This window comes from Alosa pseudoharengus, unplaced genomic scaffold, assembly GCF_046254945.1.
Source record: "Alosa pseudoharengus isolate Yale_2024_CS ecotype anadromous, Long Island Sound unplaced genomic scaffold, YU_APseudo_1.1 YU_APseudo_1.1_scf_20, whole genome shotgun sequence".
Classification (NCBI taxonomy): Eukaryota; Metazoa; Chordata; class Actinopteri; order Clupeiformes; family Clupeidae; genus Alosa; species Alosa pseudoharengus.
In genome coordinates, this window is record NW_027468664.1 from 22,676,861 (window position 1) to 22,692,129 (window position 15,269).

Sequence of the window (15,269 nt, forward strand, 5' to 3'; positions counted from 1 at the left end):
ACACACACAGTCTAACATTCACACACACACTCCTTCCTGGGCCCCGAACATACTGTATGTCACTGTGAAATGACACAGCGTTTTATGCATGTTTTGCTAATGAAGAGGAACTGCTGTTTCTCAAATATTCACAAACACAGAGACCTATCAACATGAGGCAGATGACCATTTTGACAGCCACAAGGTGCTGTTGTTTCTTAGTTTGTTGGACCTTTAGAAGGGTTTAGAGGGTTGCGTGTGAGCAAGTTTCAGTGTGTGTGTGTGTGTGTGTGTGTGTGAGTATGTGTGTGTGTGTTGCCTACCTGTACATGTTGTCAGCACTTTCTTGCACCGCAGGTCTGGCTGACTGGAGATGACCCACGTACTGCATCAACTCTACAGGGAGCGACTGCTGACTGTGTGTGTGTGTGTGTGTGTGTATGTGTGTGTGTGTGTGTGTGTGTGTGTGTGTGTGTGTGTGTGTGTGTGTGTGTGTGTGTGTGTGTGTGTGTGTGTGTGTGTGTGTGTGTGTGTGTGTGTGTGTGTGTACTGTGAGAGGAGTTCAAGTTATAGCGTCTTTTTTCTATACGGCGTTTGAAGACCCAAGTGTGAGCTTCAAAAAGCAGCTTTAAAAGAGCAATGAAGAAAAGAGGAGAGGAAAGCAAAAGAGAGACGTATAGAGAAAGAGATCTGCAGATAAAGAGAGAGAAACAGAGGGATCAGGAAAAGGGGGAGGGAGGGAGGGAGTGCAGGAGGAGGATGTTGAAAAAGGGAGGAAGGCTGATAGACTCAGAGGAAGGAAAGCAGAGAGGCCCCTGTTTACACCACATACACACAGAGAGAGAGAGAGAGACACATGCACACACACACTCTCTCTCTCTCACACACACACACACACACACACACACACACACACACACACACACACACACACACACAGAGAGAGAGAGAGAGAGAGAGAGAGAGAGAGAGAGAGAGAGAGAGAGAGAGACATACCCACACACACACACACACACAAACACACACACACACACACACACACACACACACACAAACATCTAACTGCAAAACTGACTCCACTTAGACTGCCGCATTGAACCGTGACCTTCTCAACTTTGACCTTTGACCTTTCACCTTCAAACACTCTCCACCGGACACTTCCTTAAACCAGCCGCATGTGAAAAGGAGCAGACGCAGGGGCGTCATGCAAGGCAAAATTCAGAGGGGGCACAATCAGGCAAGTTCCCTGTTAGAGGGGGGCCGGTGATTTCTCCCCCAGGAGATTTTGAAATTCTGGCTGCTAAACATACCATTTCAATGCAGTTTGGGAGGGACAGAAATACCTTAACAGAGCAAGCAGCAACCATCCTCTATCTGAGGACTAAGCTAAAGTATCTATTTTGTAAGTTTTGTAAAACACATAGGTTGGTGAAAAAACTGTAAGCTCAAATTCAGCTCATTAAAGCATGTTTAGACACACATTTACACTTAGGCCAACCTAAGTTAACCTAACCTAAGTTATCCAACCTAAGTTATGAGCACGAGAGAGACTATTATACTTTCTTGCCCTCTACATCACGGTCATAGCGATCCTATACAAAACAACTTTAAGCTTCCTTTTGAACGGGTAGCCTATCCCTTTTCATTACATGGATTAGCAGCCAGATACGTGAAGAGAACAAGTGGAGAAACATCCAACGCAATGCCTTGGTAGGCCTAATGTTATTAGGTTAGATTTTGTAGTCACTGCAAATCTAACACCCTCGTTTATGAAACTGGAAACAATTGAACCAGGAGACTTTGCCATATTTGTAATATTTGTAAGAGTAGCCTAGGCTACGTTATACTGACACCATGTAGGCTAACGTTAACTTAATGCTCTGAATTCGCGGCCAACATCAAATCCATAGTTCTAACTATTTGATCATCAAGTCAAAATTTCCTGGTCAACTACAAATAATTCCACTACTTTTTATTGCTTAGCTAGACTACTTACCACTTCAATACCATTGACTGTATCTGTTTAAACTGTAACTGTAACAGTTCAACTGTTCAAACTGTAGCCTAAAGTTAACTGTAACAGTTCAACACAAGCAAAACATTGCGAGCTCAATGCACATGTGAGTTGTTACAGGAACATACACAGACACCAATTTTAAGAAAAGGGCTGTTGACTGGTCTTCAGCTATTTTGCTACGGTTTATTACACATCTAGAAGAATAGGCTACATTTCAGTCGTTATAGGCTCTGGCTTATTATGGAGCATAATAGGAACAAAGTTATGATCAAAAAAATTATCAGGGACGAAAAATCCGAGGGGGCACGTGCCCCCTTAACTTCAATGGGCATGACGCCACTGAGCGGACGGCATTGAAATTTATATCTGTTCACACAGCAGACTCTTTCATCCGAAGAGCCATCTCAGGTAACTACAGTACGGCTGCTGGTTGTCCATCAGTATGCGCCCTCCTTTGGGTTGGTCCTGCTGTTCTTCCATTGGCCTGCCACTTACACTGCCAGCTGATTTAGGAACACAGTAAAATAATAATAGTATAATAAATAAATATGATAATAAATATCTCTGAGTCAAAAGCCTGTGTGATTATGGTGTGGCCTTCAGTTGCTTCGCCTGTTTGTCCTCCAAACACACCTGGCACACACCTGACACACACCTAACACACACCCAACACACACCCATTACACCTGACACACACGACACACACCTAACACACCGAGCTGTTGTGTGCGTGTGTTCACCCCAGACATCAGGAAAATGTGTCTGCAGAAACACGTCCATAATACCACAGATATCTCAGGACCACTCATTTTCAGAGACGTGTCCACAAAGGCAGCTAAGGACAACTCGTGTTCAGCCCAAAATCTGACATGGATCTAAGGCTTCAGTGTTCATCTTCATGTGTGTGTGTGTGTGTGTGTGTGTGTGTGTGTGTGTGTGTGTGTGTGTGTGTGTGTGTGTGTATCAGAGAGAGAATGAGAATGAGAGTCGTGACTGCAATGTGGGATATGGGGCTGGCATGAGCCTGAGTGTGTGGGTGCCCCACTGTGAGTGAGTGAGTGTGTGTGTGAAAGAGAGTGTGTGTGTGAGAGAGTGTGTGTGTGGGGGTGGAGGGGTTCTTTGAAGGGAGTTCCAGTTAAACAAGCTGTAAAGGACTCAGTGACAGACAGATGTGTGGGTTTCAAACAGCTGCCTTGAAAGAGAAGAGAGGAGAGTGGAAGAGAGCAGTGTAGAGGAGAGAGGAGAGAAGAGGAGAGGAGAGAGGAGAGGAGAGGAGAGGAGAGGAGAGGAGAGGAGAGGGGAGGAGAGGAGAGGGGGAGGAGAGGGGAGGAGTGTAGAGGAGAGGAGAGAGGGGAGGGGAGGAGAAAGAAAAGAAAGGAGAGGAAATTAGAGGGGAGGAGCAAGGAGAAAAAGAGGGAGAGGAGAGGAGGGATAGAGAGTAGAGTGGAGTGGAAGAGAAAGGAAAAAGAGGGCAAAGGAAGAGAGAAGGAGGAGAGGGTTAAAGAGAGGAGAGGCTAAAAGAGAGAAGAGGAGGAGAAAGAGAGAAGGAAAGAGGAGAGAGAGAGAGGAGTAAAAGTGAGGAAATCTTCCATTCTGTTATTCACGAATAATCAACCAGATCAATTGATTAATAGATCAGCTTCCATTTGGACCTCCCTCAGCCTCTGCCGGTCATGACTGTGGACAGTCAAGCTGTGTGACCAAGACTTCCACTGGGATTGGACAACAGGAGGACGCTGGGATTGGACAACAGGAGGACGCAGGGATTGGACAACAGGAGGACGCAGGGATTGGGACGCAGGGATTGGACTACAGGAGGACGCATTTCTTGTGTGATCAGAGTCACCCACATGCTTTGAAACCCACAAGTGGCTACAGCGTTGATCAAAGACTGTTTTCTGCAGTGCGTGCACACACACACACACACACACACACACACACACCGAGGAGGAACACAACCACTGATATGTCCCTGAGACTAATTAGTTCTCCACAACATAAGTGAAATCTCTGTCTGTCACACACACACACACACGCACGCACACACACACACACACACACACACACACACACACGGAACCGTATTGAATCTGTGCATGTACGCACACACAAACATCAACATGTATCAGCTTTTAACAGCTTTGTCTTTTATATGCACATGCAAATACATCTACATGTACAAACACTCTCTTATCCTCACACACACACACACACACACACACACACACACACACACACACACACGCACGCACGCACGCACGCACGCACGCACGCACGCACGCACGCACGCACGCACGCACGCACGCACGCACGCACGCACACACACACACACACACACACACACACACACACACACACACACACACACACACACACACACACACACACACACACAGACAGACACAGAGAGACATTTATAGACTTACCGACTGGGTCCATGACCTCCTCGATGACCGGAGGCAGACGCAGTCCGCAGTCCATGGTTGCCGTGGAAACGGGGCTGGTGAGTTGGGGGGGGGGGGGAGGTGATGAGGTTGGTGTGTGGGGGGTGGGGGCTGCAGGGACGATGTTCACACACTTGTCCGCGCTGCCTCGGGACGACCTCAGAGGCTTGTAGCGAAACGAAGCGGAGCTGCTCCTCACACACACACACGCACGCACACACACACTCTCTCTCACACACACACACTCACGTAGGCACGCAAGTCAGGGATGCTCCTCAGGCGCCAAACACACTGCACTGCAGCTGATGCCCCATCCTGAGAAAGACACACACACACACACACACACACACAATAAGCCACAGACAGTGAATGATCTGATGATGCCAAATTGCATGTGTATTCCTCTGCTCTGCGACAGCTGCAGTCAGTCTCTCAGCATCTCTCTCTCCCTCACTCTGCACTCTGTCACTTCTTTCTTCATCCTTCTCTCTCTCTGTGTTATTCCCTTCTTCTTTCTCTTTCTCACTTCTCTCTTTCTCTCTCTCTCTCCATCACTCTCTTTCTCTGGCACTCGCAGTTCATCCACTATGCCTTTGTCTACCAGGTCTATCATTCTCACATGCTGTGGATCCAACACGATGAATCATTTCACTTACAACACACACACACACACACACACACACACACACACACACACACACACACACACACACACACACACACACACACACATACACGTGTAGGCTGGCTGGCTGGCTGTATTTACCTTTAATGAGATCTGGCGCATGTGGTTCAGGACGCAGGCAGCTGACGACTGATTCCTGCAGCTCCGTGCTGCACTGGGCACACTTCCCTTCTGTTGTTTACCCTGATACCTCCCTCCCTCCTTCCCTCCCTTTCACATGCTCTCACTCTCTTCCTCCCTCCCTCTCTCCAACACGCTCTCCCTCCCTCCCTCCCTCACACACACTCTCTCGCTCTCTCTCTCCCTCCCTCTCTCTCTCTCACACACGCTCTCTCGTTTTCTCCCTCCTTACCTCACACACGATCTCTCGCTCTCTCTCTCTCCCTCCCTCACACACGCTATTTCGCTCTCTCTCTCCCTCCCTCCCTCACACACACTCTCTTCCTTCCTCCCTCCCTCACGCACACTCTCTCTCCTTTGCTTGCTCTCACTTGCTCTCCCCTTCACTATACTCTCCCTCCCTCCCTCCTCTCTCTCTCCCTCATGCTCTTTCTCTCCCTCCCTTTTCCTTATCCAACTAAAATACTCTACTATCTCTCCAACTAAAATACTCTACTATCTCTCCTACTAAAATACTCTACTATCTCTCCAACTAAAATACTCTACTATCTCTCCTACTAAAATACTCTACTATCTCTCCTACTAAAATAGTCTACTAAAATACTCTACTATCTCTCCAACTAAAATACTCTACAATTTCTCCTACTAAAATACTCTACTATCTCTCCTACTAAAATAGTCTACTAAAATACTCTACTATCTCTCCAACTAAAATACTCTACTATCTCTCCTACTAAAATAGTCTACTAAAATACTCTACTATCTCTCCAACTAAAATACTCTACTATCTCTCCTACTAAAATACTCTACTATCTCTCCTACTAAAATACTCTACTAAAATACTCTATCTCTCCAACTAAAATACTCTACGATTTCTCCTACTAAAATACTCTGGACAAGATCTACTAACACCTTTGTGCCCACTTCAGGCGAGGTATGTACAAACAGGCCGCACTGAGGAAAAAGCGCAGACTGTCTGTTGCGGGAGCTGAAAATGGCAAAATGCGTTTTTCCATGTCATGCATATGCATTCATGGGAGGTCAAGGGGAAAGTGGGAGTTTACCGTAAAGAGATAGGAGGGGAAGGGTAAAGAGCGCCTAATTATGTATTCCGCGGTATGTACAAAGAATGCTCCTGAAAGCGCACGTCTATTCTGCGCCTAAATATTTCCCACAGGTGTTAATTAGCCTAGAAATCTAGACGCACCCTAGCGGCGGCAAATTAATTTGCTCAGCCTGTACGTCTAGTATCGAACCATAGGAATTTCTATTGGCTTAACACCGTGGATGTTCTCCAATCACAGCGCTCTATTTCGTTAGAGAGTCTTAAGGCGGGCTTAACAGGATAACGACATCCTGCGACGGTGAACAACAAGGAAGGTGGCTATGGCGAACGAAGATCGGTTGTTTGAATCGCCGTTGGCGTCAACTTTGGAGGAGTTGGACTTGTGCTTTTCTTTGAAAGTAGAGCAACACAATGCACTTAAGTCATTCCTTTCGAAGAAGGATGTATTTGCCGTTTTGCCGACCGGATACGGATATGGTCGTAGCGCTGGCCTATTGCATGCCTAGGCAGTTTGAAAGACAATTCTCTGCCCGCCCCTTGGACTAAGCAGGTGAATGATTCGATTCCAGACTATACATTTCAATGATATAGGATGGCCCGCCAGGCTAGGTGTTAATCCAAATTGCGGTTAAACTTTCCTACTTGCTAGATTTGACCAATCTTCCATAGCCTACGTGCACAAGTAGTTTGAGTAGAACTACTGCTCTTCATTATCTCCCTGCTTGTTGACATCTTATCATGTATTGTATTATTTCATGATCGCTAAACGTTTGATTCTTTCTAATGTTGTCATCAGTTAACTTCATTCAACTGTGCTTGTATGTAGGCTACACCGTTCAGTTGTGGACGTTCATGAATTGCGGTAGGGGGTGGAGAAAGGCGCAGATTACCTGATTAAGTGAAAGTTTGATAAATACCAGGTACCACAGCGTTCGCAATCTGCGGTTTGTCCATGGCGCTGATAACGCTACGTTTGCAAATGTACGTACAACTGGCCGTCTATCTCTCACTTCTTTCCTCCTTTCCCCTACACTCTATTTCTCTCTCTCTGTCTCTACCTCCCTTCCTTCCCTTCCTCTCTCTCTCTCACTCTCTCTCAGCATTTAGTTTTAATTAACATGCACAATCACTCCTTCCACAGACGTTTTGATCCTAAGCAACTTCCCACAGAGCTGGATGGACAGCATCCTGAAGAGCAATCTTGTCATTTCTAGCTGGCTGAGCGAAAACGAGCAATCAGCCCCTGTACAAGAGGCTCAGAAGAAGAGCGTTGTGAGAAGCATGCTAACGAGCCTAGGGGGAAGCAAGGCACCTTTATTTAACCAGGTGGAGGTGGAATCAGGCCACTCAGGTTAGGAGGCTACAACAGGACAGTTGGGAATTCAGGTTTTTTCTTTTAAAGATATTCAGACAATGACCAAAAATACCCACAGAACTACTTGTATGTGTGTGTGTGCGTGTGTGTGTTTGCATGTGTGTAGGTGAGTGTACAGTATGTGTATGTGTTTGCATGAGTGTGTGGGTGTGTGTGTGTTTGTTTGCATGAGTGAGAGTGTGTGAGTGTGTGTGTAAGGAGGTAGATGACCCAAATGTTCACAAGAGCATGAACAAATTGACCACAGGGAGATTTTGCACAACAATCTCACAGGGGAAACTTCTCCCACCCCTTAATCTACCCCACCTCACCTGTCCCACACCTCAATCTACCCCACACTCTCACTCCACACACTCCCCACTCTCACTCCACACACTCCCACTCACACTCTCACTCCCCACACTCTCACTCAACACACTCCCCACACTCTCACTCCACACACTTCACACACTCTCCACACTCACACTTCCCACACTCTCACTCCACACACTCTCCACACTCCCACACTCTCACTCCCCACACTCACACTCCCCACACTCTCACTCCACACAATCTCACTCCCCACACTCTCACTCCACACACTCACACTCCCCACACTCTCACTCCACACAATCTCACTCCCCACACTCTCACTCCACACACTCTCACTCACATCACTCCCCACCCCCACACTCCCCTCCCATGCGTTCCACTTTTCCCTCGACCTCCCTGAATGCATAATATTTAGTACCCAAAGCGAAGCTCACCATACTGCACACCTGTATCAGACAGAAACAGAATGACCATTATTTCTGTGCACACATATGCCAAGTTTTAAGACACACATAGTAAATAAATAGAGTCCGACACAGACGTTTACAAACTTTAGTACATCAGTTTTACACACAGGTGAATCGTGTTGGCTACACACAGATGAGGTCACTGAACTGCAATGCTGCAGTTTTATTTTATGTTACACACAGTAGGTGTGTGTTTCGCAGATAAGGTAAGGGCAGAGTGTGAGTGTGTGTGTGTGTGTGTGTGTGTGTGTGTGTGTGTGTGTGTGTGGGAGTATGAGTGTGTGTGCACACTTTAGTTGGCACACTCAGCTGCAGGCTCCACAGTGACTCCCAGGCCCACGGATTGAGAGTTTTAAAAATGGAACTACAAAGAACTCTGTCACTATAGCGCGTTGCCAAGCAACCAGAGTCCACTGGATTCTTATCTCAGAAATAGGGCACCTGCATGAAAACTCAAAGTGGACATGAAACACTGCCATGAGTGCTCTGGGGGCTGACCAAGGGAACTATGTGCATTGCAGCAGTCTACATACATATATTGTCTTTATGAACGCCATCAACATACAGGATCTCCTTTAGGGAAAACACAGGCTTGTCTTGACAGAGGGATCCAGCCAACACTCAACATTTAAACCTTAAAATTGCATGAATAACCAACTTGATCCTCTAAAACAATATTCAAAAGGAAACACTGGTTTGATCTCAGGCCTGTAAAAATGTTGTACAGGGAATAAATATCTTAATATAAAACAGTTGAATGTTCAAAAGTTGTTTTTCTTCTCTCTCACATCCAAGTTTTACCTCATGAAAGTGCTGTGAGTAGTGTGTGTGTGTGTGTGTGGGGGGGGGGTGGGAGTCTGTGTGTGTGTGTGTGTGTTGTCCAGAGGCAGCATAGGTTTTTATTTATCCTGCACAGATGTGTTTGTGTTTGAAGAACAGGTTGGTTAGCTGCCAGGCGGGACTGCGGCGAGGCGTGTGAGAGAGTGTGTGTGTGTGTGTGTGTGTGGGGAATACTGCAACGTGATGCGATACAGTGGTGCTCCTTACGTAAGGACTCCAGAGCGGCTCTGTTCCGTGGGGTCAAGGAGCCACACGGTGGGGCAGCAGTAACATGGCCGACGCACATTACATACGGTCAGTTGCATGAGCTAAAGACACTGGTGTGTGTGCGTGTGTGTGTGTTAAATTACAAACTGATGTGTGTCAAAGTCAAAGTTTGCTTTATTGTCAATTTCTTCACATGTCAAGACATACAAAGAGATTGAAATTACGTTTCCCACTATCCCACGGTGGAGACTAGACATATTTTACCAATTAGGTCCACAGACAAACATAACATTCAAGTAAACAATATAAAAAGTAAAAATAAGAAGGCACATACAATGAAGAAAATAAGAGCAGCAAAATTTGAGTTGAAAATGTGCAATTGTGCATACAGTGGACAGTCAATATAATAGTGCAAAAGTCAGGCCAATAAATGGCTGAGGTAGTTCTGTTTGACCTGTTTGAAGTATGCAAGTGGCATAGTGGTGCAAGTTATGTAAGAGCAGCAGAAGTGTGTTCAGAAGTGTTTTCAGGACAACAGGACAACAACAACAAGTTGCAAAGTGTGCAAGTGTACAGGTGGAGTAGTGCAAGTGGAGTAGTGCAAGGCAGCCATTGTGGGTCCAAAGTCCAGGATGTTATGTAGCTGAGGGTGGAGGGGGGAGAGTTCAGCATCCTAACAGCCTGGTGTATGAAGCTGTTGGTGAGTCTGGTGGTGCGGGAGCGCAGGCTTCTGTACCTCTTCCTAGAGGGCAGTTGATCAAACAAATTGTGAGCGGGGTGACTTGCATCACTCACAATTGTGGTCGCCTTGCGGGTGAGGTGGGAGGTGTAAATGTCCTTCAGGGAGGGGAGTGAAGCACCAATAATCCTTCCAGCTGTGTTCACTATGCGCTGCAGGGCTTTCCTGTTGTATTCAGTGCTGCTTCCGCCCCACACAGCGATACAGCTGGAGAGGATGCTCTCAATGGTGCCTCTGTAGAATGTGGTCATGATGGCTGGTGGAGCACTTGCTCGCCTAAGTTTCCGCAGGAAGTACAGGCGGCGCTGAGCTTTCTTCGCCAGTGATGCAGTGTTGATGGTCCAGCTGTGTGTGTGTGTGCGCGCGCATGTGTTATTATGTGTGTGTTATAAATTACATACGGTCAGTTGCATAATATAAGCTAAAGACACTGATGTTAGCAGGTTTTAAGACAAATCAGTGTAAATCACAAATGAGAATTGAAAGGGAAAGGAGAGAGAGGCAGTGTGTGTGTGTGTGTGTGTGTGTGCCTGTGTGTTTGCAAGAACTTGTTTCTGTCCATAGCTAAGTTTGTGGTTGTGTGCAGATGCAAGACCTTATCCATCATAGGGATCAATACATTTAGATTGTGAGAGCCACTCAATATATCAGGTAGTATCAGACGTTCCCAGACTGAGGCAGAAATGTGCATGCACACACACATACACACACACACGCGGACACAGGAGCTCATCAGCTGGTGTTTGGAACGTCAGGTGTGCACTACTACAGTACAATTCATCCCTCTCTCTCTCCCTCTGGCTGAGGCGTGTGTGTGGCAGTGTGTCAGAGTGGTGAGGTGTGTGTGTGTGTGAGCATGAGAAGGTGGCCATGTGGTAGAGCGGATGAGATATGTGTCTGAGGTGGTGTGTGTGTGTGTGTGTGTGTGTGTGGCAGAGCGATGTGACTCATGGGACTGGTGGCTAATTTGTCAAATGAGCCGTAGTTCACTGGAGCAGGAAGAGAGTTATCCCACAGAGATAAACCACACTTACTCCTCATATCACCCACTGTGTGTGTGTGTGTGTCTCCAAAATCCTGTGTGTGTGTGTATGCGCTCTCTGCCAATGCACAATGTATAGACCAGTCTTACCCCACTCACCCTCCTGTGTGTGTGTGTATATTAGTTTATCTTTCTCACTCTCCGCATACCTGTTTCTTTTTCTCTCTCTCTCTCTCTCTCTCTCTCTCTCTCTCTCTCTCTCTCTCTCTCCCCCCCCCCCCAGGTGCCCGTGATAGCATCGGAGGAAGTGAAACTGCCAGTCCCCGTCTGGAGCCGCAGAGAGCCCTGGGCGCCGCCATTCTGCTTGAAACACATTGTGACCTTGTTAGACACACAGCTGGGGTGAAGGGGGACAAAACAAGAGTCGACACTCCTGAAAACACACACACAGGGACAGGGACAGATACACACACACACATACACACACAAACACAGCTGGGTGTGTGATAGCAGCTGTTTCAGTGGGCGTAAATGAGTTGAAATACACTGAAGAGAGTGAAGCTACACTAAGCTCACCTGACGTCACACACACACACAACTGGATGTCTCTAAGAGGTCTCATCTCTGATTATAGAGAGAACTCATTGCAAGAGCTGCCATCTACACAAACCCTGTGAGTGAGAGTAAGTGGGTAAGTAAGTAAATTTAATTTATAAAGCACATTTAAACACAACATAAACTGACCAACGCGCTGTACAGCGGATAATTAAAGATGACAAGACAAATAATACAGAAAAACACATTGGACCAACCACAAAACATACACATGTACATTTTGATGTTTAGTTTATGTGATTTCTCATTCTATCATTTTTTAGACATACTTACTCACACACATTGTAGGCCATTATTCAATAATTGTTAAATTGCAGCAAAGGCTAAATCTTGTAGTGCGACCATTTGACTGTGTATTTGATCTTTTTCAAACAATAAGAAAGACAACAACAACATTTGTGTGCATGCTACAGGAACAATGTGATCGGTCATAAAAGTGGATTGTGCCTCGACATCTCTCGACAACAAGATCTGAGCATCAAAGCTGACTGTCTGAAAGAAACACAAGGACACATGGATGTGGCAAATTGCTGATGTTGGTTTCTGTCTGTGTTTTCGGGATCAGCTCGTTGGTCTCTTGCCAAATCTGCTCATTGCTGCTAAGTTGATTTGGGGCTCGGCGCGGTGCAAGTGAGAGCATTAATGGCTCGACGTCTCCTGAGTTGACTTGAGGACAAGGCGTTGGTACGCGAGGACAGGTGGCAGGGTCAGCCATAGTTATCTCAGGATTGGAAGGAAGCCCAGTGCCTCAGGTGTTCTCATCAGAGTCTCAGCCAATCAGTAAAGCAAGCAGCCACCGAGTCAGATGCTCATAAGTGCGCGCACACACACACATGTGGATTTCCATATAATCTCTCTAGTGTGTGTGTGTGTGTGTGTGTGTGTGTGTGAGAGAGAGAGAGGGGGGGGGGGGGGGGTAACATTGACTAGGGTACGCCATTTTCTCCAATGAATGCAAGTTTATTATTGTTTTTATTATTTTACTGTAGGCTAATTTAAATTTGTGTCGTTCACACACTGATGGGCAAACTCATTCTGGTGTAACAACCATAGCTGATTACAAGCCCACAACAATAAATAGCCTACAGATGTGGCCTACAAAATAGCATTAGCCTATACACAGTGCAGTAATAGTCAAACACTGTTAGCCCTATTGTTGTCCCAGGCCACATTGTAGCTGAGCAAACCTGGCAAATTGTTACTTTTAGAGCACCAGCAGCAACACTATAAATTGAAGCAACTTTGTTTTCTTCAGGAAAATAATTGTCAAGTTGACAGAAGACGGAGCCCTGTATGACAGAGCCTTAGAGATCTGTATAATAACAGAGCCGTGTATACAGTATACGGCTCTGTATAATGATGATATGCACTGCCATCAAGCGGCGATAACATGTTAGTGCATTCATATAAATAGCGAAAGTGCTTATCTTTTTCCATGACAAATCTATTTTCACATCACAGACATAAGTTACTCATAGGTAATCGTCATGTTAATGTGCTATTCCAATAACTTAGAACGCATAATTATTTTATACTGTCTGTAAATGATTCCGGATCTTTTCTCATTTCGTCGAATCGGTGGCACTCAAAGTAATAATACATTTACCCTGATACATTTGTTGTACAACCCGGTTACATGTGTGGGAATGAAAGAGTAACGTTAGGACATACGGATTTCTTGTCAGTGGGGTGAGTTATGGACTTAAATGTGTAACGCCAGAACAGTGTGCTATATTATTAAATGTCATAATTTCATAACTGTCTGAATAATGAACGAAGAAAACAACTTGGATTGACCGTTGTACGTGAGCTACTATATCGTATATGCCTGGTTAGCTATCGATAGCTGACTTATAAGGTAGCCCAATGTTAATGTTTATAGAAGTAAAGCCAGATTCGTCAACTAACGTTAGTCCTCCCAGTTTCCCACCTCCAAATAAACTACTCAAGTTATAGATAGTGACTTTCATCTTGTGGAATCGTCACTGTTACATGCGTTTGATCACTTCCTCGAATGGCACACCTGGGGTCATCTGAGGTCAGTTACAGTAGGTTACACTATAATTTTAACATAGTTCAAAACTCTTCGTTCAGTCCTGGCTGAGAAACAAATACTTCCTCAGACGGAGCTATAAAATGTGTTACCTAACATGTTTGAAGAGCACAGAAGGGCTGTTGACCTTAAATACCAACCTGGTTCTTTCGCCAGAATCGGTCTGAAACTTTCTGCTGAATGTTTCACCAACATTCTTTAATTGTGCTACCCATGACTTCAATAACACATGGATGATCTGTAACTCATGATTTCGAACCATTTTCCTTCTTTGCACCAGGATGCTGGGATTCCTGCGCTTCAGAGGCCCTGACCATTGCATGGTCACCTGGTGTGTGGTAAGGTCGTCCATCCAGACCTCTCTCCCCGCCCTCCAACATCCCCACCCCCTCCTCACCCAAAAAGCACACCTTTGCCTCCGCTCCACACCCCCCTCTGTCTTCCCCCATCTTAACTCACCCACAGGGAGGCAGGGAGACCCCTCTCTCCTCCTCCGCAACCCCCTTACCTCCCAGCAGAGGGCACCCCGTGCCCTGTACTCCCAGGGTCCTTCAGAGCAGCGGCAGGGCTCCAAACCTGGCGAGGCGACGGCGCGGATCCGTCTGCGGACACGGCTGGCGGTGACTGTGCTGTTCGGCGCGGGCATCCTGGGCACCTGGTGGTACGTGCGCCAGGAGAAGCATCAGAAGATCCAGCAGCAGCGCATTGAGCAGCTCCGCCAGGTGGCCATTGGGCAGGGCGACTTCAGCCTTCAGGACCACACCGGACAGCGACGCACCAAACGGGACTTCCGGGGGAGCTGGACGCTGATGTACTTCGGGTTCACGCACTGCCCGGACATCTGCCCCGACGAGCTGGACAAGATGAGCAGCGTCGTGCGGATCCTGGACGAGGATGAGTCACTGCCGCGCGTCCAGCCGCTCTTCATCACCGTCGACCCGGAGCGCGACGATGTGGCCGCCATGAACAAGTACGTCAAGGACTTCCACCCACGCCTGATCGGGCTCACAGGCACGCCGGACGAGATCAAACACGCCGGCCGAGACTACCGCGTGTACGCCAACGCTGGACCTAAAGACGAGGACGGTGATTATATCGTTGACCACACGATCCTCATCTACCTGGTCAATCCCGACGGACTGTTTCTGGATTATTACAACCGGATGAAGGACGATAAACAGATTGCGGCGAGCATACGCAAGCACATGAAGAACCATGTCAAACTGTTCACAGACTAAAACAGAACACAGAGAGCATGCACAACCACATGAACTATGTCAAAACTGTTCCCTGGTTTAAAAAAGTGGATCTACTGTTGTTGTGGTCGCAGGCTGTGGGTGTGAAATAAAGTGTGATGAAAGTGATTGA

At 46.7% G+C, this 15,269-nt stretch overlaps 1 protein-coding gene across 1 annotated transcript; it reads left to right on the forward strand.

The window, feature by feature from the left end:
• Positions 1–13,460: 13,460 nt before the first annotated feature.
• On the forward strand, positions 13,461–15,265 carry sco2 (synthesis of cytochrome C oxidase 2). The gene is made up of 2 exons (XM_076297394.1): positions 13,461–13,537; positions 14,182–15,265. The coding sequence occupies exons 1-2, from the start codon at positions 13,485–13,487 to the stop codon at positions 15,137–15,139; spliced, it is 1,011 nt and encodes a 336-aa protein (XP_076153509.1). The 5' UTR covers positions 13,461–13,484; the 3' UTR covers positions 15,140–15,265.
• Positions 15,266–15,269: the final 4 nt, after the last annotated feature.